General features: G+C 40.6%; 1 protein-coding gene across 2 annotated transcripts in view; it reads left to right on the top strand.

The window, feature by feature from the left end:
- Positions 1 to 24,438, top strand: part of UBE2E3 (ubiquitin conjugating enzyme E2 E3) — a 57,175-nt gene that overhangs the window by 27,500 nt on the left and 5,237 nt on the right. For both annotated transcript variants that reach the window (XM_086898549.1, XM_023930907.2), the window contains exon 4: positions 24,165 to 24,297. In XM_086898549.1, the coding sequence (XP_086754675.1) occupies positions 24,165 to 24,297 (133 nt within the window). The remainder of the gene's footprint in view (positions 1 to 24,164; positions 24,298 to 24,438) is intronic.

Below are 24,438 nucleotides of genomic sequence, written 5' to 3'. Positions count from 1 at the left end.
CTCAGAGGTATGAATACTGTAAGGGAGCACCTTACTGGCCTAACTTCATCTTGAAGGCTGCCCTTCAGTACAGAACTGTCGCTGGATCCTGTGAGGAGCTGTGTGAATACAGCAGAGTCTAACACAGCAAAGGCAAGATGGTCCCTGAGAGGGACCCCCTCCACACCCTCCACTTGTGTGGAGAAGACAACAGGAGCATCCTGGAGCAGGAAGACTGGCAGTGTTTCCCAGAAGGAGCTCTTCCCTTGCCTTGTATCTTCCTATGCTCCAGGAAAACAATACTTGAGTAATTTTTTTTTTTTTTTAAATTAATACTAAAAAAGAAAAACAAGTGTTACTTAGAGGGTTCAACTGTAGCTTGTCAGGAGGGAACACTCAAGTCATGCAGGTACAGAGAGGTTGGTACAGGACATTTTGTGTGTAGAATGGTGTAATGACACTTGCATGAGATGCTCTGCCTGTCTCCCAGCTTGGACCCACTGTGTTGTAGTTTTATTTTTTTCAGACACTGTGAATCAACTCAGGAACAGGAGATTGAAGCAGCAAGACAGCTGCTATCCTCTCCTTTGAGACAGGGAAGTATCAGTATGCCACCAGACCTGCTTATATTACATGGGCAAAACAATGCTCAGTTCCCTTTTTCTGTGTCTTTTTCAACTAAAGGTTAGAGCACAGGCTGAAAGAAGAGGGATTTGAAGGGCAGGGCCCTCTGACTAATTAGGCACTAGGCCCCTTACAGTAAACAAATAAGTCTGAGGCAGTCTGCTAAGTGGTCTAATTCCTGTTGTACAAACACACAAAGGAGTAGTGGTGTTCAGTTCCTGCTTTCCCTTGATGTTCACAGGCTCACTCCCAAGCACCTTCTCTGCCTGAAGGCTGCTCTGTGGCCAGGGAGACACTCACCCTGTAAGATGTAGGACAAGGAGGGGGAGGATCACTGTTTCCAGAGAAAGTACTTTTGGCCCTGTGTGTTTACCTGTAAGTGCCAGGAACAAGCTTGGGTGCTTGCCAGTCCATTCAGAACCTGTCATTTGGCAAATATAAGGCAGTAGGAGGGAGAGCACCCAACAAAAGTGTGGAGAACACCTAAAAGATCAGTTTGTTCAGCTGTGTCCTCTGTGTCCATGGGTAGCTGAGGCCTAAGCACTTCTTTTCACGTGCTGACCATGCTGCAAGGAGCAGCAGTCTGCTGCAGAGGGGAAGAGCACATTAGCAGCCTTCTGGCTGCTTGGCCCTTGGCAAGATGTGTGCCCTGTGGAGCGAGCTTGGAGAAACGCTTCCCTAGCAGAAGGCCTAACAGCAATTTACATGGCTGATCAGGACCAAAGAAACCTGCTTTTGCTTCCAGCACTGTGTGGTGAAAGGCAGCCCACCTCTCCAGCAGTCTCATTCTCTTCATGTTCTTTCTGGCAGCTTTCACTGTGGTGCCTCTGCCTTGAAACACATCTTGTGATCCTGCTTTAGACCAGAGAATGGTAAAAGGATGGTGTGGGTGGCATGGCTCTGCTCTGCAGTTAGCTGTAGTTACTGGCCACATGTGAGAATAGCCATGTTTCAGCTCTTACCTGACCCATTTTCCAGACAACTTGCTTTTCTACATCATCTCAGACTTTCTGGAATCTCTCTTGTAACCCCTGGGTTTTAGTTGGAGGCTTCAGGATTATTTTGGTTTTTACAGCTTTTCAAATTGTCCAGAGGTCCTGCTGGAATCCTTGATTGGTTTCCAGGTCTGGCTTAAAAATGAGCTGAAAAAATGAGGTGAAATATCCATATTCTCCACTGTCTTCTTTTTGTGGCTGGACAGGTAAATTGTTGCTTGCCCAAGCTTTTACTTCCCTGCAGAGATCTTGGAGATGCAAGAAAAGGGCTGAGCAAGGACCTCTGTGTAGGTGGAACAGGGGACAGAAGTGTCCACCCAGCTGCTAACAGTGACAAATGTTGTGGTGAGAAGCACTGTCTGTATTTGTTTGCATTAGGAGAACATGGAGACGTTTACAGAGAGAGGAAGGAAAGCACAGTTTAAGTATATTTAATATTCATTTGAGCTTAAAAACCCATAAATGTTTATAATCAAATAGATAATTCAAATTTACTGAAGTATATCTTCAACAAGGAAGTATTGCAAATTAAGGGCTTTGTGAGTGCTTTGTTGATGGAGGATGGGCTTTGGTGAGGTTATTACAGTATCGACTTGAAGAGGATGGATTTGCTAACAGGGTGGGTGTTCTTGTCTGGCCTCAGACAAGGAAAAAAAATGAGGGGAGTTAAGAAACTAGTGCCAGTTTGTGGCACTGGCTGAGTAATCTCAAACAGCCATAAATACATTGTAGCTTTAAAGTTATAGCAATATATGGTAAGGAAAAGGAAGATTTCATTCAGTAGACAGGATAGTGGCAGTCAAGAGAATTAGTTTACATTTTTATTAGGCATTCTCATTAAGGGAATGGGAGAGCGGGATTTATTCACTTCCTGTCTCATAAGGCTTATTGGGGATGTTTCAGTACTGAGATCCTTAAGCATCTCAAACTAATGAAAAGATCATTTCAGGGCTCTTGAACTGCTTTATAGCTTGTGATAACAGAAAAGATGTGTTTATTTCAGGAAAGATTGTTTAACTGCTGAAGAAATGTTCTTAAGCACTAGCAGAGCAATATGCCAGCAGTTGTCACATGCATATGTAACACCGTAGCTGAATATGGATCTAATCTGTTTACCAAGAAAGCAAATAATAAGATTGTGGGGTTTGCCCTTGCTCAGAACAGCAGTGAATTAACCTGAAGAGATTTTCTTATGCCAAGAGATTGTATCTTGTATTAAGAGACTTTGTATCTTATTTGGAGTGATTGTAGAGGTTCTGACAGATTTTTCTGAAAAACAAATATTAAATCTGAAGAAATTACAAATAGATTTTTATCTAAAGCACTGGAGGTCTGATTAATTTTCAATTTTATTGCCTCTTTTTACATTGTTTATTAATTCATTGACTAAACTAATTCATTAGTTATACTTTTTAATATTAGTAATTTAATTGTTAGTTGTTAAATGTTAATTTTTGTTAATTCATTAGCTCTACATTAAAATATACTTTATGCCTTAGATAAAAGCACAAATTGCCATCTTTTAATGAATTTTGAATTAAGTAAATTAATTCTTACTAGCATTTCCTAGTGTCTAATGTGTAATAGAGTGTATTGGTGACATTAGTTAAGACATCAGTGGCATTAGTTAAGCCTCAGACAAGACTGAGAAGAGAATTTGGTCAAAGGGACTGAATACATTTGTTCATTTTAATAATGCTCTGCATAGCCTATGCCAGCAAAATATTTCCATACGTACTAAGTATACCAACCATATTCCACAGGACCCTGCATGCTGTGGAATGCTACAGTTTAAAAGAGCTCTGCTGAAATCTTTTCAACCTCCTTCATTAAACTTGGGAGGAGCATCTACCCAGAAATCCTTTAACTAGGAAAATGTTTTCAGTTCTGGATCTTCATTGACCTTTTTTGCCTCCCTCTCTTCTGCCCTGTTGCATGTTTCTTGGATTTGCCACTAAAAGCCATTAACAGCTCAAGAGCTAAACCTGCTCATCACATTGACACAGGCAGTGAATAGTCCAGCTTCAGGCTGAGAAATCAGCTCCTCTACCTAGATCCCCCCCCCAGTTCCCTGAGGCTAGTCAAGGTCTCTGGTAAATCTTCAGGAAAAGGGACAATAGGATCTCCTCCTGTATGTAGTGTGTTCTGCATGGAATGCTTCTAAAATTGTTCCAGCCAACATAAACTCTTACCTCTTTCGGAACAAAAGGTAATACTGTGTATTATGCTGATCTCATTTATCATTTTACGGCTCTATTTAGTTGACCTCTTGCTGCTGACATGTTAGATTTCCCAGATAATAAAGCTGAGCCTGTCTGACTTTCTGTAAGCACTGGGAAAAGAGTTCTTTCCTCTTCATTCCTCCCCACAAGTTCCCATGGACTCTCTGCTGACAACTCCTCAGCACTCATGTCAATTCTCCCCACAAGTCTGGACCTGAGCACACAGCTTTTGTTTCATTTTTGGACATGCCTTTGTAATGCTGCTCCTCTGAGTAAGAATCAAGATTGCATCCAGCTGCTCCAGACTATTTAAATTTTTCTGAAAGCATGTTTGTCCTGGAACAGCCCTGCTGAAAGGAACAGAGGAGTGGGACATGCCAAGTGTCTCCTTGGCAGCTCTGAACAAATCCTGCCTGATAACATGTTTTTGTTTGTTGTTCAACAGTGGTATAAGTTTATTGAAATCTCAATGATCATAATTAGGCTTCAAAAGTTAATATGATGTCACTAGTTCCTGTGTGCGTGGTACATCTGCCAGGGCAATGACATCTGTAACCTCTTCTTCAGCAGGTGCTCCCATCTAAGACCAGTAACAGCTCTAGTATAGGGCATCTTGTCCATCCTTTTGGTGCAGGACATACAGAGGCAGGCCCTCAGGTGCTGAGGGAACTGTACTGACCCCTTTGCAGCCAGGCTTTTCTTTCTTTAAAATCCCATGTGAGTAGCTTCATTTGATGAACAGGATTCTTGGAATGCACTGAGTCAACAGCATCCAGTTTATTTCATCAACTACCAAATTAGTCTCTACTTCAGCAGAGTTTATTTTTGGCGTTTCTGTGATTAAACCGCATAGAGTTTGAGGGTTTAGTTTTTCTGGTTTACTGTTGAAACACCCGTGGGACCTGTTGAAATCTGCAGGTGGCATTTGACCTGGAAAATCAGGGCTCAGTTACGGAGTGGGGCACAGCCCAGAGACCAATAAACACCATACAGATAGATTTAACTTCTCAGCATTACCTGTCTTATGCCAGGCAGGGAAATGGATTGATGTAACACTCAGCTGCCTTGTTTTCAGACTTCATTCATGGAGTCATCATGAACAAGGCTTGTTCCTGCCTCCCTCCAGCACTGCTGTATCATATGTTCATTCCCAGAGCTGAGTGTGGCACTGAGGTGAATTTTGGGAAAAGCAACTTTAATATTTTTTTCCATATTATTTGTGTGTACCACACACTGCTGGAGTTTTCCTGCTGCTCTTTCCTCCTTACTCTGGTAGCGTGTTTCTGCTGCTGAAGCCTGATCGTTCTTGAAGGATCCAGTCATAATTCAGTAGCTGTGCAGAAATTCCTGAGAATGTTTCTGTAGGTTTTGTGTGTTGTGTGTGCTTTTGCCAGTGTGTCTCCTGTGGGTGTCTGTGCTGCAAGACTGGGATATCCAGCCTCAGGCAGATGAAGATCTTTCTTGTCCTTCAGGGAGAGCTGGTTTAGTTCTGATGTGCCTGCTGCTGGGATAATTTTTTTGTCTTCTTCAGTAATGCAGCTATGCTTTGAATCTAAATCCTCAGCTAAAGTAAAAATAAAGTATTTGAGAAAACTAAGTCAAAAGAAATAAAATGTTTCTGTTATGTGATTAAAAAAAAGACTGTTTACAGTTTTATTATTGAGATAGAGGGTGGATGAGATAATGTCATTACATATCTCACAGATGGGGGGATCTGCAGAATAAATTATTCAATTGTCTTTTTTTGTGAATATTTGAGTATTACTATGTATCATCTCAAGCTCTAATTTAAATACAAGTTTCAGAAAATTAACATCAGTGTCATGTAACTGAAAGAAAGCAGGAGGCAGGGAAGCAGCCTTGTGCATGGTGAGTGTACAAGATGTCACGGTCAGGGGACTGAGAGCAAGCAGGGAAACTCTCAGCGTATTTGGCTGAGAACTGACTGGGACGAAATGAGAGAATTGTTTGTCTTACCATTTTTAGGCTTTCTTACAAAAAATGAGGGTTTGGAGTACTAAGCTCAGAAGGCATGCAGCTGCTGCTACTGCTTGGATAATTTTACAAATACCCGAGTGTAAAACCATTGTAAATCTGAATGTGCATATGTATTTTTGTGGTAAACAGACTAACTCCAGTATCTCTAAAACAGTACATGCAACTGTCCTGTACTGTATGGTTTGTTTTTCAGATTGAGGATGCTGGTTTTGCCTATTTTCATGTACCCTTAATACATCCTGTAATATTTTATTTCTTGTATATTTGCCTCATTCATCTGTTTTGGCACTGGCATTAGTTTGATGTCTTTCCTAGCAAAAGGGCCCTGCTATTCTCCAAAACCTTTTCTTCCTTATCAAAGTTAATGGTTGTATAACATGTAATTCCTTTTAGCAGTGGAACTGTCATCCTCATAATTCTCTCAAGGGATGTTTGTGGTGAACTCACCTTGGCGTATGAGCCATAGCTGTTCTTTGGTATTTTGGTACTTTGACTGGCGGGAAGCTGGGTGTAGAGAGTTTGCTGTATAGGTTACAGGTACAAAATACTTTTCTTACTAATAGGTGGTGTCTCTGAAGTTGTGAAAAATAATTTAAGACAGTATGTACAGTCAGATAGTTAAAGGGAATGTCAGGAACTTATAGGAGGGTTTAGAATTAAAGTTGTCATGTGTAACTTTGAATTTCGCATTACCTAGTTCATGAATATTTAATCATCTCCTCTAATATTTTGTTGTAATTTTCATTTTCCTTTTTTATTCCTTACTATTGAAATATTTCTAGATTAAAAAGAAAGATTTTTAAGGAAAAATAAATGTTGACAGGAGGAATATAAACACTGTTAACAGATCAAAGTATTTCAGGTAACTGCAGCAGACTTGCATTGATACAGTTTTGAGATTAAGATGCAAACAGCTAGAGGCAGTGTATCATCCTCTTGAGACTTAATTTATAGTAAAAACATGACTATTTTCATATTATGCAACAGAGGTAAACCAGTTAAGAAATATTTTTTCAGTGGGGGGAGGGAAGGGCTGAAAGCGGAAGAATGGCAAGGAGGATGGTAGATTCCATCAAGTGACCTTGCAGCTGGGAATGCCAAGGCCTGGATAATAACAGTGTGGGAAACCATATATTATGCCTACTGCTGTTTATCCTTTATCTGTTTGAGAAGTAGAGATAACACAAGTGTTTACAGAAACTTGGAGGCCCTCTCCCAGACATGCTTGAGTTCCCTGTCTTGGGAGAGAGATCAAAACAGAGATCATAAAAAGCAGAGAGGAAGATCTCAGTGTGGTGTTAATCCATGGGTGCGTGGCCCTTTGATAAATGGGTGCAAACAGCAGCCCTGATGCCCTGCCTGGGACTGGGCTGAGCCTGACGGTGCCTGTGCCCTCATTTTGGGTGTCTGCAGCCCAATGTGGTTTTGGGATCCTCTAGCCAGCGAGGTAACAAAATAAATTTACTCTTTGCATTTCAGCTGTGGTTTTTTTCGGCTGTCCTCAATCAGCTGTGTGTGTTGACTCACACAACCACAACAAAAAAGGGTCATTTGACTAGAAATTCAGGAAGAAAGAAACCCTTTAGTTTCTAGTTGCTGTTAGTTGTACGGCATGCTCAGAAGTAAAGTTTTGTAAATTAAACTCCTCCAGTTTGAATACAAGTCTAAGGAGAGGAATTCAAGCAAGTTTGAACCAGTGATGGTGAATGATACTTTGGTATTATTTTGTGTCTGATATTGTATTGTGTCTGATAGGAAGCACATAACTATGTCATTTATAATTGATGTTTCCTTCTTGAATCTGAGGGATTGTCTAGAAAAAGGAATTTTGGCTTAATGGGATGAAGATTGCCTTCACTGTAAGAAGAGTAACAGAAGGATTACTAGGGGCATGTTCAAGGAAGGGGCAGAAGATCTCTTTAGGAAGAGATGGGAAGCATTCAGCCGAGCCCGATGGAGGAGGAGAGGTAGAGCAAACGTATGCACGTTCTGGGAGAGCCCCAGTCGGTCTCTGCTGGCTGAGTTTTTAGTGAAGACATACTTCTTTTCTGCACTCCTGAAGAGGGGTTGAGGAGGCTGTGAGTGGAGTGGGAAGGTGTAAAGAGCTTGAAAATTTGAACTATAAGGAGGCTGGAAACATACAGTCTGCAGAAGTGGTACATTAGTTTTGTGGACCAACTTGTCAAAATTAGTCAAACAACAAGTAGATAAAGCTGGAGGGAAGTCAGTGCTTGAAAGCAGGGATTCATTTTTCTGTTGGCTGCTTTCTGGTGCCAGATAGACAGCTATGTTTAGATTATTTGTGCTTGGCATATCAAAAGTACCATGTTGTTCAGATACAACCCTTAGCCATTCCTGCTTCACCTTGTTCCTTGACTCTATGATCTGCTGCTTGGAGCTGTGCCCAGAGATCATTCAGAAGCTAAAATCCAGCCTGTGCCTGTTTGTTAGGCAGCACTTTATTGGAAGTGCCAGCAAAATTGCCTCCTGGCTTTTTATTTGGGTTTGAGGGCAGAGCCTGACTTTTGGACCATTAGAGATTTTCAGGGCTGGGATATTTGCAAGGTGGGTCCATGCTGATCCATTCCTGCTGCCTGGGGAGGGTCTCCAAGGGGCATCCCAATGGTGCTGTCTCACCAAAGCCTGGCAGATTCACCCTTTTCAGACTTCCACAAAGTTCTCCCCTCATCACTCTGCAGGTCTGGTCAGGATTTGTAGCTCCAATATAATTAAGCCGAGAGGATTAGTTTATGACTGTGTAGGCAGTTGATTTTTAAGTGACTAATGTAATTCTTGTTCGTAGGAAGGCTTGGCATAACCACCTAGTTGATCCAAGAAGCACAGAAATGCCAATCTGCAGAGTATATATAAAGCTTTCAAAACAGAAAGAACACAAAGAAGCATCATCAAAAAATGTATCACCATGATCCACTTCATATTGCTAATCACTGGCTGTATACCTTGAGTGGTTTAGTGCCTTGTATGAGACATGGATTGCTGCATCTTCCATGGCTCAGATGAGTCAGTGGTTAATGAGGTCATGCCAAGTACTGGAGGTCTCTCCAGGGCAGATCTTGAAAGGGAGGTGCAAGCTCTGAAGTGTTTGAGAGGCATGTGAAAGTGCCTCTAGAGACTGACTACTTCAGAGCATTGAGGTGATCTATCTTTTAAAAAGCCACACTCATAAAATTGCTGTTATAACGGCTGAAATTTGTTAGCATTTTAAAAAAGAAAACTCATGAAAGTGTGTAAGGCATTCAGGATAGCATGGGGAGCCAAATGCCCAGGAGGAAAATGGTGTAAATCTTTTCTTTGTCTTTAAATATATAAAAACTTAGGATGGGTTCCTGAGAGCTGCCAAGATTGACAAGGAAAGCTTACAGAAAAAGTCAGAAATGACTGATAGATCAGTTCAGCATTGACTGTCAGCAGGAGAATAGTACTGCATTTTGCAGTATTTCTCTTAATAGAATATATTCTAAACAGTTTTTTACTTTTAGTCTGATCGGAAAAAAAGTGTTGCTGCCTTGGTGTTAGACTTTTGACTCCCATGTGGAAGCCCACATGAGCCTCAAGTTCGTCACAGCCATGCAGTTGAGGAGCAGCACTGCCTTGAATGAATAATGAGGCTTCTTGCTTCCTTTCTCCCAAAGGCACAGAGGATGTAACATGTAGTTACGGAGGATGTAACAGTAGACGGGGCCAGTCATTTCCATGTTCCATGTTTCCATGACATGAGGGATCATGTCATGTCATCCTGTGTCTGCTAAAAGGGCAGCTTCATTTCACCCCAGTCTTCCTGGATAGTCATCCACATGTGAACACAGCTACTAATTCTATGTTTGTCACTTCCTTTTAGCCACGGAGGTTTTGTAGTGAATACTAGTGTTTACTTGAAAAAGCAGCTTAAGATTGTGATTTTAGGTGTCGCTTAGTTTGGGACACTCCTTCTGTAGCATCGGTTCTTATAAACTTGATGTTTCTGAATGCTTTTGAATATACTGAGAACCATATTTTAGGTACTCAAGTTAGTATTTTGGAGAAGGAGGTAAGATGATGCTTGTAACAGATGACTTTGAACCCTCAAGGAGTACAGAGTACTGTAGGCTTATTATCTAAAAGGCATGCATCTAAATACATGATAAAGGTTAATAATTTTTATAGCATGTAATTGACAACATCCACAGAGTCGAATTTGTACAAAATAAAAAGTGAAGGTATTGCTTCCAGTTTTAGTCATGACAGTCTTTGCAGAGCAGGTGGCATTCAGCAGTCTTGGTGTTTTGCCCAAGGTGAAAACTCTTCTGTCCAAAGAGGTTTAAATCAAGCAAAGCTGATGTTAAACAGGACATTCCCACTGTACAGCTACCAAAAATCTGTATGTCACCCACTCCTCTTAGCTCTGGGCACAGGATACATTCCCTAGGTAGTTGAGGGTCCTCTTCCCTAGCACAGTCAGAGCATGGTCAGACATTTGCTTTGCAATCAGCTGCACATACAGAGATGCTACCAGCAGCTTTCAAATCCCTCCCAACTCTGCCAGCTGGATGATTCATGTAAATGGAGTCTATATTGGGGTCTATATTCCCACTTTGTACTAAATCCATCCAGTTACTTGGTAAGTATCCCTGTGAAATAGACCATCAAACTGATGGTCTCCTGTGTCAGCAGTACTGCAGAAACAGAAAGAGTCAACCAACTCTTCATCTTTTTCACTATATCCTCCAAGAGGAGACATTTTGAAGTAATTTCCATCCCTGCATCTTGTAGACTTGAACGCTCAGTGCAGAGTATATCCGGCATTTATTTGGAGTAAAATGTTGTGGACAAAGCTGTTGCATCTAAGTAAGTGCCTGACTTGGTCCACTTCTCTTTTCATCCCCTTATAAGATTTTATTTTAGATTGTGCTCAATAAGTGCAGCACTTGAGTGGCCATATGCTTGGCAAAACACGTAGATAATTTACAACTGTTGTTTGTATTCATTTTTGTAGTTCTGAAGTTATTTTAAAAGCACAGCCTAAAGGACTTCTTCCAGAATTAATATGTTTTCACATAAATCTGAAAATGCCTGTATGTCTGCCCAGATCTCCAGAAAAGTGCATTTAGTTCATTAGTTTCACACTGAAGCGTTAACATTTTAGTTGTTTTATTAGGAGAGAACAAAGAACTCCTGCTTTGTTGAAAATTTGTTACAAAAAATAAAGATGAAGAGCTTCCAAGAGAGCTAATGCTAAGCATTGGAAACTGGATAAAGTTGTGCAGATTGGAAAGGTTTCCAAGACATCTGGTAATTAGCTTCCAGTTCTTATGGAGTCCTGCCCTGTGAAAGCTACTGCTGCTTGTGGTGAAGGGAGAACAGGAGTGAGATGAAGCATAACTCCAAAAAGCTGGATATTTGTGTTCACAAGTTATCAATGGGCTATTGAATACTCTATGAGTAACCCTTTGGAAAACTAACTCCTACCAAAAAAAATGTCCAGTGTTTCTCCCATTGCAGGATTGTCCTCTGTCCTGGCATTTGCTTGGTGCGATGGAGAGAGGGAACAAGCTATCAAAGAGCTCTTTATGGCTTTCTCTGCCTGATCTAGTGTGCCAGTCTGCCCCACACCAGCTTGCTGTGCTCCCCAGGGGCTGCACCACAACTGGGAGTTGCTGGAGCATGACTGGCTGGTTACCTCCCCTGCCCAGCCCAAAATGCCAGAGAGGCTTGGCACTGCTGTCAGAGCTGGCACCTGGCAACCTGCTCCAGGGAAGTAAAGTAGCGTGCTCAGGTGCAAGGGACCCAGAGCCAGGCCAGATCTTAATCCTTCTGTTATTATTATCATTATTGTTGTTATTATTACTACTACTACTACTACTGTTGTTATTTTCTGTCACAGTTTTTTTTTGTTTGTTTGTTTCATTAAGGTAGATTTAAGGAAGAAAGAGAACTTGCCATTTGAGTTAGTTTTGTAAGCTGTCTCTTGGGAGCACTTATGTCTACCTGGTTATAGGATAAGGAGTGTTTGTGGGGTTTCTGAAGTTGTATAAACCTTCAAGCACTGAATGGGAGTTGCTGAGACCTGGTGATTTGGTTACTTGTCAGAGACTTGGGAGACTTTCTTCTGTACCCTGTTCTTCCCCTTACCTGTGCAGTCACTTTCATCAAGTCATTGCCCTGTCATGTTCATTATTCTTTGTGTAAAACAGAATTGATTTTGCCTTGGATATATGCAGTAAAAATGGTTAAGAACAAAATTATATATTTACTAGTTCTTTTTTTATACAAATATTTTATTGTCTAAACATCATCAGTTAGTCCCAGCACACTCACTACTGGTAAAAATGTTTATCTTTTCAGCTCTGAGTCTATTAAGTGCAATGAGCAGACAGCCTGTCTTAAGCTAATTTTTATAGTAATGCACTACTTAAAAATTAGGCATTTGCAGCAGAGAAAAAGCATTGTTGAGATTTGTTATCAGAAAGAATTTTATTTTCCTAGATTGCAAATGTAAGCCAATGTGTAGTTAATGGTGTTCACTAAATTATACTGACTGAAAATATGAAGGAAGTAGAATTATGTGTGGATATATAATATTAGGACATGTTGGAAGAGATTATACTTAATTTGTATATAACCTGATGAATTTTGCTGCAGTAGACATTAAGCTTATTCTCTCCACTGATAAATCATGCTTATAGCTTCAAATAAAAACCATACACAGTGCAAGCCTTTTTTTCTTAAGATTACAGCCATTCCATGTCTGTTGTAGCAGTATCTAATTCCTGAATGTGGTGCAACTGGTGCAGCTACCTGAGCTATTGGAGAGAAGGATTGAGCTGTCCATGTGTGTTTGATTTGCCCAAGGTCTGAGCTGCTGTATCCGGCTGCAGGCAGTAAACTGCCACTTTCCAACAGCTGCCTCCAATCTGGGCTGTGGGAGAAAATCACTTTTCTTACAATGGAGTTCCAGCATATCTTAATCTAGTGGTACCCGTGGTCCAAGCTCAACAGCAGAATTCCATGGAGGCTGCAAATTCTCTAGCTTGTCCTGAGCAGTGGCAGCTCCCTTAGAGGAAGGGTACAAAGCCCCATTCCCAGCGCTAACCCAAATATTCTCTGCTCCTTACACTGCAGTTATATCCATATGCAGAGAACACTTGCTTTGAATATGAAATTATTATTGATAGAGAAAGCAATAGTTGGGCTAGATCTGGCTTTTCAATAAACATCTTTTACTAGGTGAGACTTGTTATACTCAGATGTTTATTGACCTTTCTTTCTCCTGAAATGATTATTATTTTCACATTTTTCTTTAGCGTAGTACACCTTTATGAAGCAAAATGAACTCATATCAGACATTGATTTCTGTGTATTTGTATGCATGATGCTTTCTCTTTGAATTCCTTTGAATTGCTCTGCTTTTGGAACTTAAGTTAGTATTCCCAGAGTGTTTTAAAGCTTTTTATCCACAAATTACATTTATATATTCTCTCTACCAAGTGTTACTTCAGCTGTCTCCAGTTCTGCATTACACAAAGCAGATTCCTATCCTCAGCTGCTTTTGTTTTGAAACTCTCCAAGCACTCATTTAACTAGCAGAGTGGACATTGTTGGGCTAATGTTTCAGAACCCAAATGGAGCCTGCCCTGTCCATGGTATGGGGTGGTTAATGCTCATATAATGTTGGGTCACTCTGCAACTCACATACTAAATGAACATTGTGGAGTGGTGTCAGAAAGAGGATCCTGAGCCATAACTTTATCCCTGCTGTAGCTCTGGAATTGCACACACAGAGTATAATTCCAGCATGTGTTAAGCCAGTTCAGGCTGAGCTGCTGCAGCCCTCACTTTTGCCCTCCTCCCCATGGCAGCAGTTCTTGTGCTGGTGCTGGCATCTGAGCTCGTCTGTGGCCAGCTGCTGCTTCCAGGAGTCTTGGCAGCAATCACTGATTACTTCTCAACCTGCTCAGCACCACAGAGCAATTAATATCAAACAATAAATCAGATATATGAAATTGTCAACAATGATAAACTTATCCCCTGCACAGAATGTGAATCTTGTCATCATTTTACTCTAAGCAGAGTTTAAAGCTCATAGCCAGAGTTCCAATATTCACTTCAGTGGAAAAAGAAAAAGAAGTGAGAACCTCATTTAGTCAACCCTCGATGTAGGAAATTTTGTTAGCCAGTGTGGAGGCATAACTGAAGACAAACCTTCTGAACATTGAACTGTCATGCTGAACAAGCTTCCTGAGTTTTCCTAATCAGATTCATGCCCCTTTAAAACAGGTAACTACTTTCAGTTCAGCTAGTCCACATGGTGAGACCCCAAGCATGCTTGGAAAGGAGCTGGACTTGAGAAGGTGTCCATATTGCATGCAAGGTGGAGGAGGTCTTGGTGTATGAACTGGAAAGAGCCTTTTTTTTTTTTTTTTAGAAATAGACCTTTTTCTAGTTACAGAGATTTGCATCAGTCTTCATGGCTTCAAGATAGGCATCTGACAGATGGAGCAATGGCACACCATTTTCTGTTCTGTTAGGTTGTACAGTCTGATGTCGAAATGGACAGAGGCAAGAGGAAGAAAGTATTTAAAAATAATAATAGAATTATATTTGGGAGAAAACCTGTGCTAGAAGGTTAGGAAGATTGGACCAAGAACTAACTTAGGTGCTGAAAATACAAACTTCTTTTGGAAGAAAATATTCAGTGCTTGCTATAGGTTAACAATTCAGGAAGTTAGTATGACACAACTCTAAGTACAGAGCTGATATGCATGTATTAGAGGTCATTAACTCCTCAAGTAGGTGCCTCTTATTCAGAATGTTAATGTGTGTGGTAATGGAGGCAAGGTTATCTGACTGGTTTTGTCTTTACTTCTGTGTGGGCAAGCTGGAAGTTTGCTGAAGTTGAAAGCTGATTTTTTAGAGGATGGGGAAAAGGCAACTTCTAGCTCTGTTGTTGTGAAGTGTTAGAGAAGCCCAGTCCTGGATATCCTGGAGGCAGGGGAGGTTCCACTGGGAGCACCAGGCATGTTGGGTGTTCATCTTGTTGAGAAGTGGATACTCACACATTTCAGTGAAGGTGACTTCTCAGCAATTTTCTCTTTCTTAGTCCTTCATGAAGTACCTGAATAAATCGTGTTCTATAAATTGCACTTTATCCTTTTATGATATTAGAATCAAATTTTTCCACAACATTAACGCTGTTCACAAGTTTAATCACAGAGTCTGCCTTGAGGCTTCAATTGTCAGATGGTGCTGATTCTTTAATTCACCAATGTACTTTCTGTCTTGAAAAACACTGTTCATAAGTGTTCCTTTCAATTTTTGGATGAAGGTACATTCCTTAGAAAACAAAACATGATCTGCAGAGCGGTAAAAGGTTTTTTTTAATACATTGGTCACATATTTAATACATTTGGAATTGCCTGATGTGTAAGTATTTAGTGTAGGTTCATAGCTGGGGATTTCATTTGAACAGCTTAGTTAACTTGCAGGCTTAGTCTGTCGAAAATTGTCCATTCATTGTTCTTGGGAATGAGTATTTATAAGTTTACCACATTCTTAAAGCCAGTTGTATTTTTAGTTTAATTAGGTCTTTTAGTGAAAGTCTTTTTGTTTCAACTGTTCTTTCTTTGTCCATCTGAAGGGTGCGCATAAGGGATTTTTGGAATAATAGGGTTTTCTCTCTGTTGACATTAAAAGTGTCATTGAAAATGTTGGTAGAAAATCCTAAACTGGATTTCTCAGTGTTGTTTATCTTTGTGACATGAAGATTTTGCAGTGAAGGGTGGAAGTGGCTGATACCTGAAACATGTGAATGCCCCAGAACAACTGAATGACTTACTGATAATGTAATCTCCATCTAGTGGGTAAAGTGATGCTCTGGGATTTGGGAGATTTATATTGTAGTCAGACTCCACAGGATACATTTTCTGGATGTATTTGTGGGTGGACACCTTAAACTAAGGCTCCACAATTTCTCAGGTACCAAGTGATTCTTTCAGTGTGAATTGCTCAAGTCAGTATGGAGGCTAAACATATTGAGGAGCAAATATGCATGTATCCCAAATGAGTTTTGTTTGTGTTAGGGAGTTGAGAAGGAACCTCTCTCATAGAAGAAAGGCAAAATTTTCCATGTTTGCTAAACCCAGATTCATCGGTAATTTTGAGTGGAAGGAAAATAGGAACTGTGTACCTGTTAGATAAATTTCTTCAACAGTGGTTTGGCCCTAGTACAAATTGAGCTTTATATCAACAGCTGGAAAATAGTGTTTTGACACTAGTGCTACTGGTATTTCAACACTGGTGAAAGGGAGCTGGTCTTTTACTTTATGCTAAATTAAAACTTTGTTGTTATGAACACATGACAGAGTATCAGGAAATGTTTCCCTTTACTAACTGTCCTATTCTGTATTTTATTAGATAATATGGATAATTTCTCCAGTGTAGGCATAGGAGAGGGACTTCAATGCATATTTCAAGTTAGTTCCTGCTGAACATTTGATTGATCTAAAACTTCTCCATGCCTGTGAGTCCCGAGATTTCTGTGTTGAGATTTCCTAATCAGATTCATGCCCCTTTAAAACATGTAACTACTTTCAATTCAGCTAGTCCACATGGTGACCCCAAGCATTTTTTGTTTGGTAAAATTTTTGTGTATTGCCTGGGTACAACTTCTCTGTCAAGAGCACAGACATAGACAATCTGATGTATTTTGTTACGTGGTTTAAATTAAGTATTTCTTAATATTTGTTGTAATTTAGCAAACTGTTCTGGTATTTAGTTATTTTTTCAAAAGAAAATTTACAGGAATTCTGCCTCCATAATTGGCTAGGGTTGTTCTGGAAGATGGAAAGGACCTGCTCAGACTTCTAACAGCAGCGAGAAAGTCCCTAGGAACTAGCAGGAACACAAGGAGGAAAGTAATCTAAAGCTATTGTAGCAACGAACCAATTTAATGGGGCTTTAGGCAGTGGAAAAACTGTCAGCTTTCCAAAATACATTGCTTGGGTTTTCTACATATTACAGCTTTGATGGAATTAGCAAGTGATTTGTTACTTAGCTTCCTTTGGTAACAACAGTGTATATTCTTCTACTAATGGCAAGTTTAGCACTGGAGGTTCTGCTGGTCTAAAACACATCTCTTCCTTCAGGGTGATTAAAGCAGATGTGCAGTGATGTAGAGATCTCCAGATGGTACACTGTAACCTGAACCAAACACAGCCACATGGTTACATTTCTAAGCCAGAGCAAGCGACTGCCCTACTCTGGCTGCAGGAGGGCAAATGACACCTGATTAAGCATAAAGCTAATAATCCATTGATGGTTTTTGGAAGTGTATGGTTTGGCCAAGTTAGTTCAGGCTGGATCAGTGCTTTGCCTGGAATAGCCATACTGCTTTTGAGGAGCTCTCAAGTTGCCCTTGCTTTGCATTGAACCATGTCCTTGGGCACAAGTCCTGCACTGCTTTACAACCAGCTGAATTATCAGGGGATCAATGAGGTAAAAATAGGTCTGTTGTTTTGCTTTTTTAATTCTAATTTCTAGTTTTCAATCCCACAGACATGGTAGACTTTAGGGAAGTAACAGAAGGAAAGATTTGTACACGAAACTAGATCCTTGTGTCCTCAGTTCCACATAGTTTCTGTGGATCTGCTAGAAGCAGTAAATAACCTTTTCCAGGAAACAAATGTAGCAGGTAGTTCAGTGGCAGGTAAAATAAAAACAATTGTAGCTACATAAAGAACACAATAGACTGAAACTTTTTCTTTGTGAAAAATTGCACATAACGTATAAACCTTTATAATGGTGAGCATCTTATCAAAACGTGTTTTCTGCATGGTTTTGATACATTGCTATAGACAGCCCTCATGTGTCCAACCTTAGAAAAATGTTGTAATCCTAAAATTAGGGCTATACTTGTAGCTCTTGCCAGTGAAATCAGAATGCTTTCAGTGTCTATAGGATGTAGTACCCAGATTCTGTAAATAGAAGTGCTTAGGCACTGGCACTGATTATATCAATGCTGAGAATAAGCACTGCAGAGAGTCTTGTAAACAAGGCATTGAAAAATGAAGAAAATGGAAATTGTTATCCGTGCTTGTCACAGGTCACAGAACTGAAAGCCGCCCACAAACATATGCCTTTTAATTAATGTTCACTTCCATTCTTGCTATAACCACTTCCACTCTATAACCAAAACCACAAGAGTGCCTCCACACTTGGAAAAGAGAACTTAAAAAGAAAAGATAATGGACAAATTTTCTTAAAAATATTGAGAATATCAAAGTAAGAAAATATTTTGAGCATTTTCTATTTCCATGCTTAACATTAAAACAACTACTGGTAAGTTATTTGTGCTCTCTCCAGGCCTCACTGAGCAACTCAAAAACTCAGACAGCTTGGACCAGATAGAGATCCTTTGATTGCTTGTGAGATTATTTTTTGTTCTTTAATTACCAGCAGCATGACAGTGTGTATCTGTAGCTAGATCAAAAGGTAGTGTGCTACAAGATATGCTTGTCTAGCTCTTTTTTCACTCACTTTCTCACTGCATGGAGGGGTGAGGAGGATTTTCTCAAGTGCTGAGCTTAGTGGCTTGAGTTAGGAGCCAAGCTCCCTGTGCTGTTGGTGAAAAGTAGATGTCACCAGAGGGAGATGGAAAATGTTGGTGTTAGGGAGTATTTAGATATTCTGTGCGCTGCAGTCATTCTCCTCTCTACCCTGATTGTCTGGGTAGTCTGAGGGGCAGACATCAGCATCCACATCGTTTCCTGCATGGTAAATATGAATCTCCACCTCTGTAATAAGTTGAAGTTATCTGAGCCTGAGGGATTTTTCTTCTGCTGGAAATGAGTTCATCAAGTTCAGAAGCTGAGATGGTGAAGCAGACAGACTCCCTACAGTTGGGGATTATGTATTTGCCTAAATTGTATATGCTGATGGGATCTGTCACAGCCCCTTTAGTATCTCATGGTGTCACACTGAACTAGATCATCCAGCAGCTTTAGCTGAGACAGTGGTGTCCAAAACACAGCCTTTTGTGCTGGTAACATCCTGAGTACCTATCTTCCTGCAAGATTTGTAAAAGTCAATTTCCAAAGCTGTGTTGAGGATTTTGCAGAACTTCACTATACTGTAGCATTATGAAGTGGATTATTCAAGCACAAAACTGTAGAACATGCTTGAGGGCATTTTTCTTTCTTTACTTAGCATCTTCAGTTGAAATAAGAAAAATCAAAAGAGATGTCTTATTCCTCTCTTAAAGCACTGTCTTCACTTACACTGCTGTAAAAATTACGTAGTAAAAGGGTTGTGGCTGAGCAGTCTGTGAAGAACTTCCAAGAGTTTTACTTTGGAAACAAAAGTTTGGGAAGGATGGAGAGAGGTCTTTCCTTATGTTATTCTCACCCTAGGTGCCCTATTTGGTTTGCTAGCTGCTGCCTTTGTCATGATCAGTAGAGATCTTTCCTAGCCTTACAGCTCTGATTCTGCCTGCTTGGATATCACACCTGAGGGTGGAGCCTTTGAGAGGAGAATGTGAGAAAATATTCCAGCACTTAAAACTGTGCCATATAGGCACCCCGGTGGTTTTGTTGAGGTGTAGACCAGTACCTTTAGTTTTATGATATCAATGACATTTCTTATAAGACTTTTAGAGTCTGACAGACTTCACTGTTGGAAGCTTCCTAAAAACAAGCACACACACCCCCCAGTTGTATGCTATTGCAGACCCATATTTTATATCACAATAAAGCATAACACAGAGTTAACATCAAATCTAGCCAAATTACATTTTCCTTCATCCTTTTTCCTCTCAGTCAGCACAGCCTCAGTACTATGAAGTTGCTTCTGTCGCCAAATTTGGAGCCCTGTGTTTTACAGGAGTGCTGTTGACAGCAGTGCATTTAGCAAGTACAGAAAGCAAAATGCTACTAGCATCATGTAGATTAGAAATTTCTTGTCCTAGTTTCTTATCCTGCGTTTAGTTCCAAAAGGGCAGCTTCAATGCATTTCAATTTAATGAATTGTAACAAAAGCTGAACTTGGATTTCTGTAGCCACTGCATCAGGAGTCTAACAGGCTTCTTGCTGGTGTGGATGCTGCTGCATTCGCATGAATGCTCTTAACATTGTGCTGGAAAAGCTGTTCTTCATCTTTGGGAAACCTGAGAGCCAGGGTTCAGCAGAGTTAGGTTTAAAAGACCTGGTGTGAACCCATGGACCCCTCAAGTTTAACCTCAGGTCCTTTCAAATTGACCATCTGAAGTCACACTTGTAAATTAATCTGCTCAGTGGACTACCTTGTCTTTGGTTATAAATCCTTTGTCTTGTCTGAATCAGGTGTATATCCCTCAGTGAAGTGGCGGAATGAATATTTTCTTAGGAAGCAGATGCAGCCAGTTAACTAATTTTTTTTAGAAAAGCAATCCATCTTTAATGTATGAAGTAAACCTGCTAATTTTGCAAATATTTTGTCATTTCAATTCAACTGCTTTGTTATTTTATCTGAAATTTTTTTAGCCCATATTGTAAAATACTAATCAAGTAGATTTTTTTATTGAGAATGAAGTATTGGTGCCTTCAGTGAATTTGTGATGTTCTGAAGCTAATTCAGGAGGACAGCAGGCTCTTAGCAATTGACTGCACTCGTATGCTCTGTAGCCAAAACACAGAAGTTGTCATCAGAACTGTTGCGCCATCAAGATTTTGTGTTTTAAGAGACTGGATAGAGGAGGAATTTTTGTCTGTATGGAATCCATGAGGGAAGCTGTAAGGAGCTGGGTCTGTCAGTGGTGAATAGAGAAGGGGAAGAAAACCATAGAAGTTTCCCATTGTAGAGCTGTGCCCAGGGTGTTCTGTCCAGTGTGGCAGACAGCAAGGAAGAGCCCTAGGCTGTCACTCATCGCAGTTCTCAGGGTTTTAGATGAGATGCTTGCAGTAGGAAAGTGTCTTGAACACCTGGAGAGCTCAGGGACAGGCCCTGGAAGACCTCCTGTGCCAGCCTCCTTAGTGCCCAGGAGGAGGACAGCATTTCTATCTGGTTGTATCAGTATGAAGTGTCAATAGAAAATATTTTCAATAGAAAACTACGGACAGAGTAAAGCTTCCTTACTCCCAGCTTTCAGCCTGGGTTTTTTGCTGTTCTCTGGGAATGGAGAAGCAGTTCCTTCCCCGTGTCTTTCTGCAGCCCTGAGCGATGCTCTGCACTGAGGGCAGCTGAAGGCAGTGCCTCCAGCAGGCTCCAGCACCGCTGACAGCTGGGACAGAGCGAGGTGTGGCCTGAGGCATTTGTGGCCTGAGGACCTGTGCCCTTGGCTGCAGGCAGCCAAGTGAGTGGAACCCCACTGTCCTGTTCTTCTGGAAATCACTGCAGGGGCTGCCACTGCCAGGAATGGGTCTGCTGTCTTCTGCTGAGTCGTAGAGAAAGTGGGTTTGTTTGCTTCCCGAAAAGATTACTTTGGCATGTATACAGAAGACAAAAGTGGAGTATGGCTGGCTGAGGATGATTCCTAGTGGAAATACACAGGTTGCCAAAGCCAAGTGAGATGTTCTGACTCTGGTCTGTAGTCTTGTGTCTCCTCAAACCAATAATGTAGCAATTGCAGGGATTTTTAGGCTGCTAGTAAAGCAGGGGTATCTTTGCCACCGCTGGAAGTAATACACAGCTTCGGCTGTTAAATAATAAATTAACAAATCTCAATCAGATATAATGATTTAACATTTTAAAATTTCCTCCTAAGCGCAGTTACTGTTGCAGCTCTGTGTTTCTGTTGACACTGCAGTGATCTTTCCTCAGCAGTTAGGATGGATTTCAAGCATAGCATTTTCTTCTGTTACAAGGTTAGGGTCTCACAGCCCTTCTTGTGTTATATCCCAATCTTTTTCTGCATTGCTGGTGGCAGCATGGAGGAGAAGAGCAGATGGTAACAGGCAGAGGGCCATGGCACTGGGCTTGTGGCTACCAGCTCATGGATACCCTGAGCTGGATACCCGAGCTCTGACTCAGTAAGGGATTACCAGAGAGTTTGACCCTGGACTGGTGCTGCACATAATTGTGCCTGATTCATTGGCTGAAACATGTCACTGATTTGATACATTCATTTCATGAATTTGATTGAATTGCATCCAGCTGTTGGAGGTATATGAAAGAAAGGTACCTGACTTGCAGGGCAAGAGCACTAACCTCTGCATTAAACTATAAAACAGTCATTAGGACATGCTGAAATTGATTTGCTCTACAGAAATCTGGTTTTCAAGCACAATACTAATTAGCTGTAAGCTTGATGAATGTCAAGAATTAATTGAAACATTTCAGTGGCCTGTGTGGGTTTTAAATATTGTCGTTATTGCCCCAGTATTTTCATTTCTTACACTAATTGCTTTTTTAGGGAGCATGAATAAAACTATCTTCTGGAGTGACTGAAGGTACAAATGGTTCATTGCATTACCAAAAATGGACCTGTTTGCTTCTAGATTTCCCTTTTTTTTTTTTCTTTAAAATGTATCTAGTATTTTCCTTCCACTTTTGTGCATGCATTGCAAGTATAAAGTAAGATTTTAGACCCAAACTTGATTTTTGACAGCACTTGTAGGGTTTTTTTTACCTATCTGTGCTCTGGAGGCCAGCATTCTCTTGTAACCTACTTTCATTTTGGCAACAGGAAAATAGCTACAGCTTCATAAAGATATTTTTTTTGTTTTTAATTAAATAGGATGTCATCCAAACTCCATGATTATTTTGTCCTGTTTATGAAAGAACTGCAACATTTGGTACATGAAATGTCTACGAAATAAAAAAACATCTTGGAAAATTATGAATTGAAATAAACATAACTCATGATCAACCATGAAATTTATCAATATGATCTTAATGTAAAAATAGGTAAATTTTTCATGTGGGGATTGCAAATCCATAGTGCAGACTGCTCATATTCCTTGTATCTGATGAGCATCTCCACGTTTGACTGCACAGTAAGAATGAATGTCCAACATGCTGTGCTACAGACTGCAAACATATGTATGACAGCTATGTGGAGTGACATGACATAGGAAGAGCCTTTACATTTGTAGGGAGCCTCCTCTGTGTGTTGAGCAGTTCCAGAAACCACAAATTCCCAGGCAGCAGTGTGGTGTGGTGCCATGCCCTGTCCCTTGCTGCGTGTGCAATCACGTGTGACAGTCCTTGGGGCCTGTTCCTGGCCACCACTGAGGGAGAAAGGTGGGGCTGCTTCAGCATGCCTGGGAAATGGAGGGGGTGCCTGGGAAAGTGCCCAGGTGGGGAGAACTGAAAGGATCTTTCACAGTGCTGTGCTACCGACTTACCTGCATAGATGTGATCAGTCCACTGTGTCTGCGTGAGCTCAGTGCTGTTGCTCTCCATAGCAGTCAGTTCAGTAACTTTTGCTCTCAGCAGGGCAGATTCAGGACCCTTTGTGGAAGGTTAGGCTAATTGTTTTCCAGTCTTGCTCAAGATTTGATTTTTTTGCTGGTGTTTTTTGGGTTTTCTTTGGGGGGGAGGGGTGGGTAAGGGTTTATTGTTTGGTTAGGGTTGTTTCTGAGGAGGTTAGATGGTTACTGTGTGGTAATAACATTAATGATAGCTCAGTAGTTGAGAAAATGCTGGTTCATTATCCATTTTTTCAAACCTTTAATAATTAATTATGCAGTACCCCTTCCCCTAGTAAGAAATGCATTCAGTATTGTGCTTCTTAAAATAAAGTCTTTTTGGCTCGTTGTCTCATTGCCAGTTGCCCAGAGGCATAACACAAATATATCCTGAAGAAAACAGTTATTTGGAATGACAGTGCTGCAAGAAGCTCAATTCTGTGATACTTGATTATCTCTCCCTTCCCTAGTTTTGCTGCCCAAGGGTGTAACATTTCACTCTTACCTATGAAACAAGTAGCAATAAATGTGTATCAATATCCTAGAAGGCCACATTTCTTATGGAGGTGTGATCTGTTAAATGCTTGGAGAAGATGAATGTGGTCAAGATGTAAAACTTCTTTTGTGAATGAATATGATGGCATTGAAAGGGTGATGAAAGTGTGATATAGAACCTCAGAGCAATGATATTCTCAAGAAAATAGATCCTGGGGATATGTTTTGGACAGTGAAAAAACAGTAGTTCATCATCATTCTGTTTCATTGCAGTTTCTCCAAAGGAACAGAGTACCCAGCTTTTGTGCCAGTTTAAAACACCGAGTCCATTGAAATCAGCTGGAAATTGGGCAGGTGTTAAAAATAGTCAAATAGTTTTTATTAAATAAAATGAATGCTGAAGGAAATACATGAAATGCCCCTCTCAGAGGTATATCTGACTCTTTCTTCCCCTCTACTCTTTTTTCTTTACACAGTGCCGGTCCTAAAGGAGATAACATTTATGAATGGAGATCCACTATACTTGGACCTCCAGGTTCTGTATATGAAGGAGGTGTTTTCTTCTTGGATATCACATTTTCATCTGACTATCCATTCAAGCCACCAAAGGTAAGGGTAAGGTTTTTATTGTGCTTACCATTTTTTCACATGAGAAGAATGCAGCTTCTAGTGAGTGCTCGTCACTTTTTGAATATCAAAGTTGTTTATGGTCTCTTGAAAACTACAAGGTCCAAAATCGTGGCTTGCAGT

Source organism: Cyanistes caeruleus, chromosome 7 (assembly GCF_971803275.1).
Source record: "Cyanistes caeruleus chromosome 7, bCyaCae1.hap1.1, whole genome shotgun sequence".
NCBI lineage: Eukaryota > Metazoa > Chordata > Aves > Passeriformes > Paridae > Cyanistes > Cyanistes caeruleus.
Note: the sequence above shows the minus strand (reverse complement) of the source record. Positions and strands in the feature narration are given on the sequence as shown.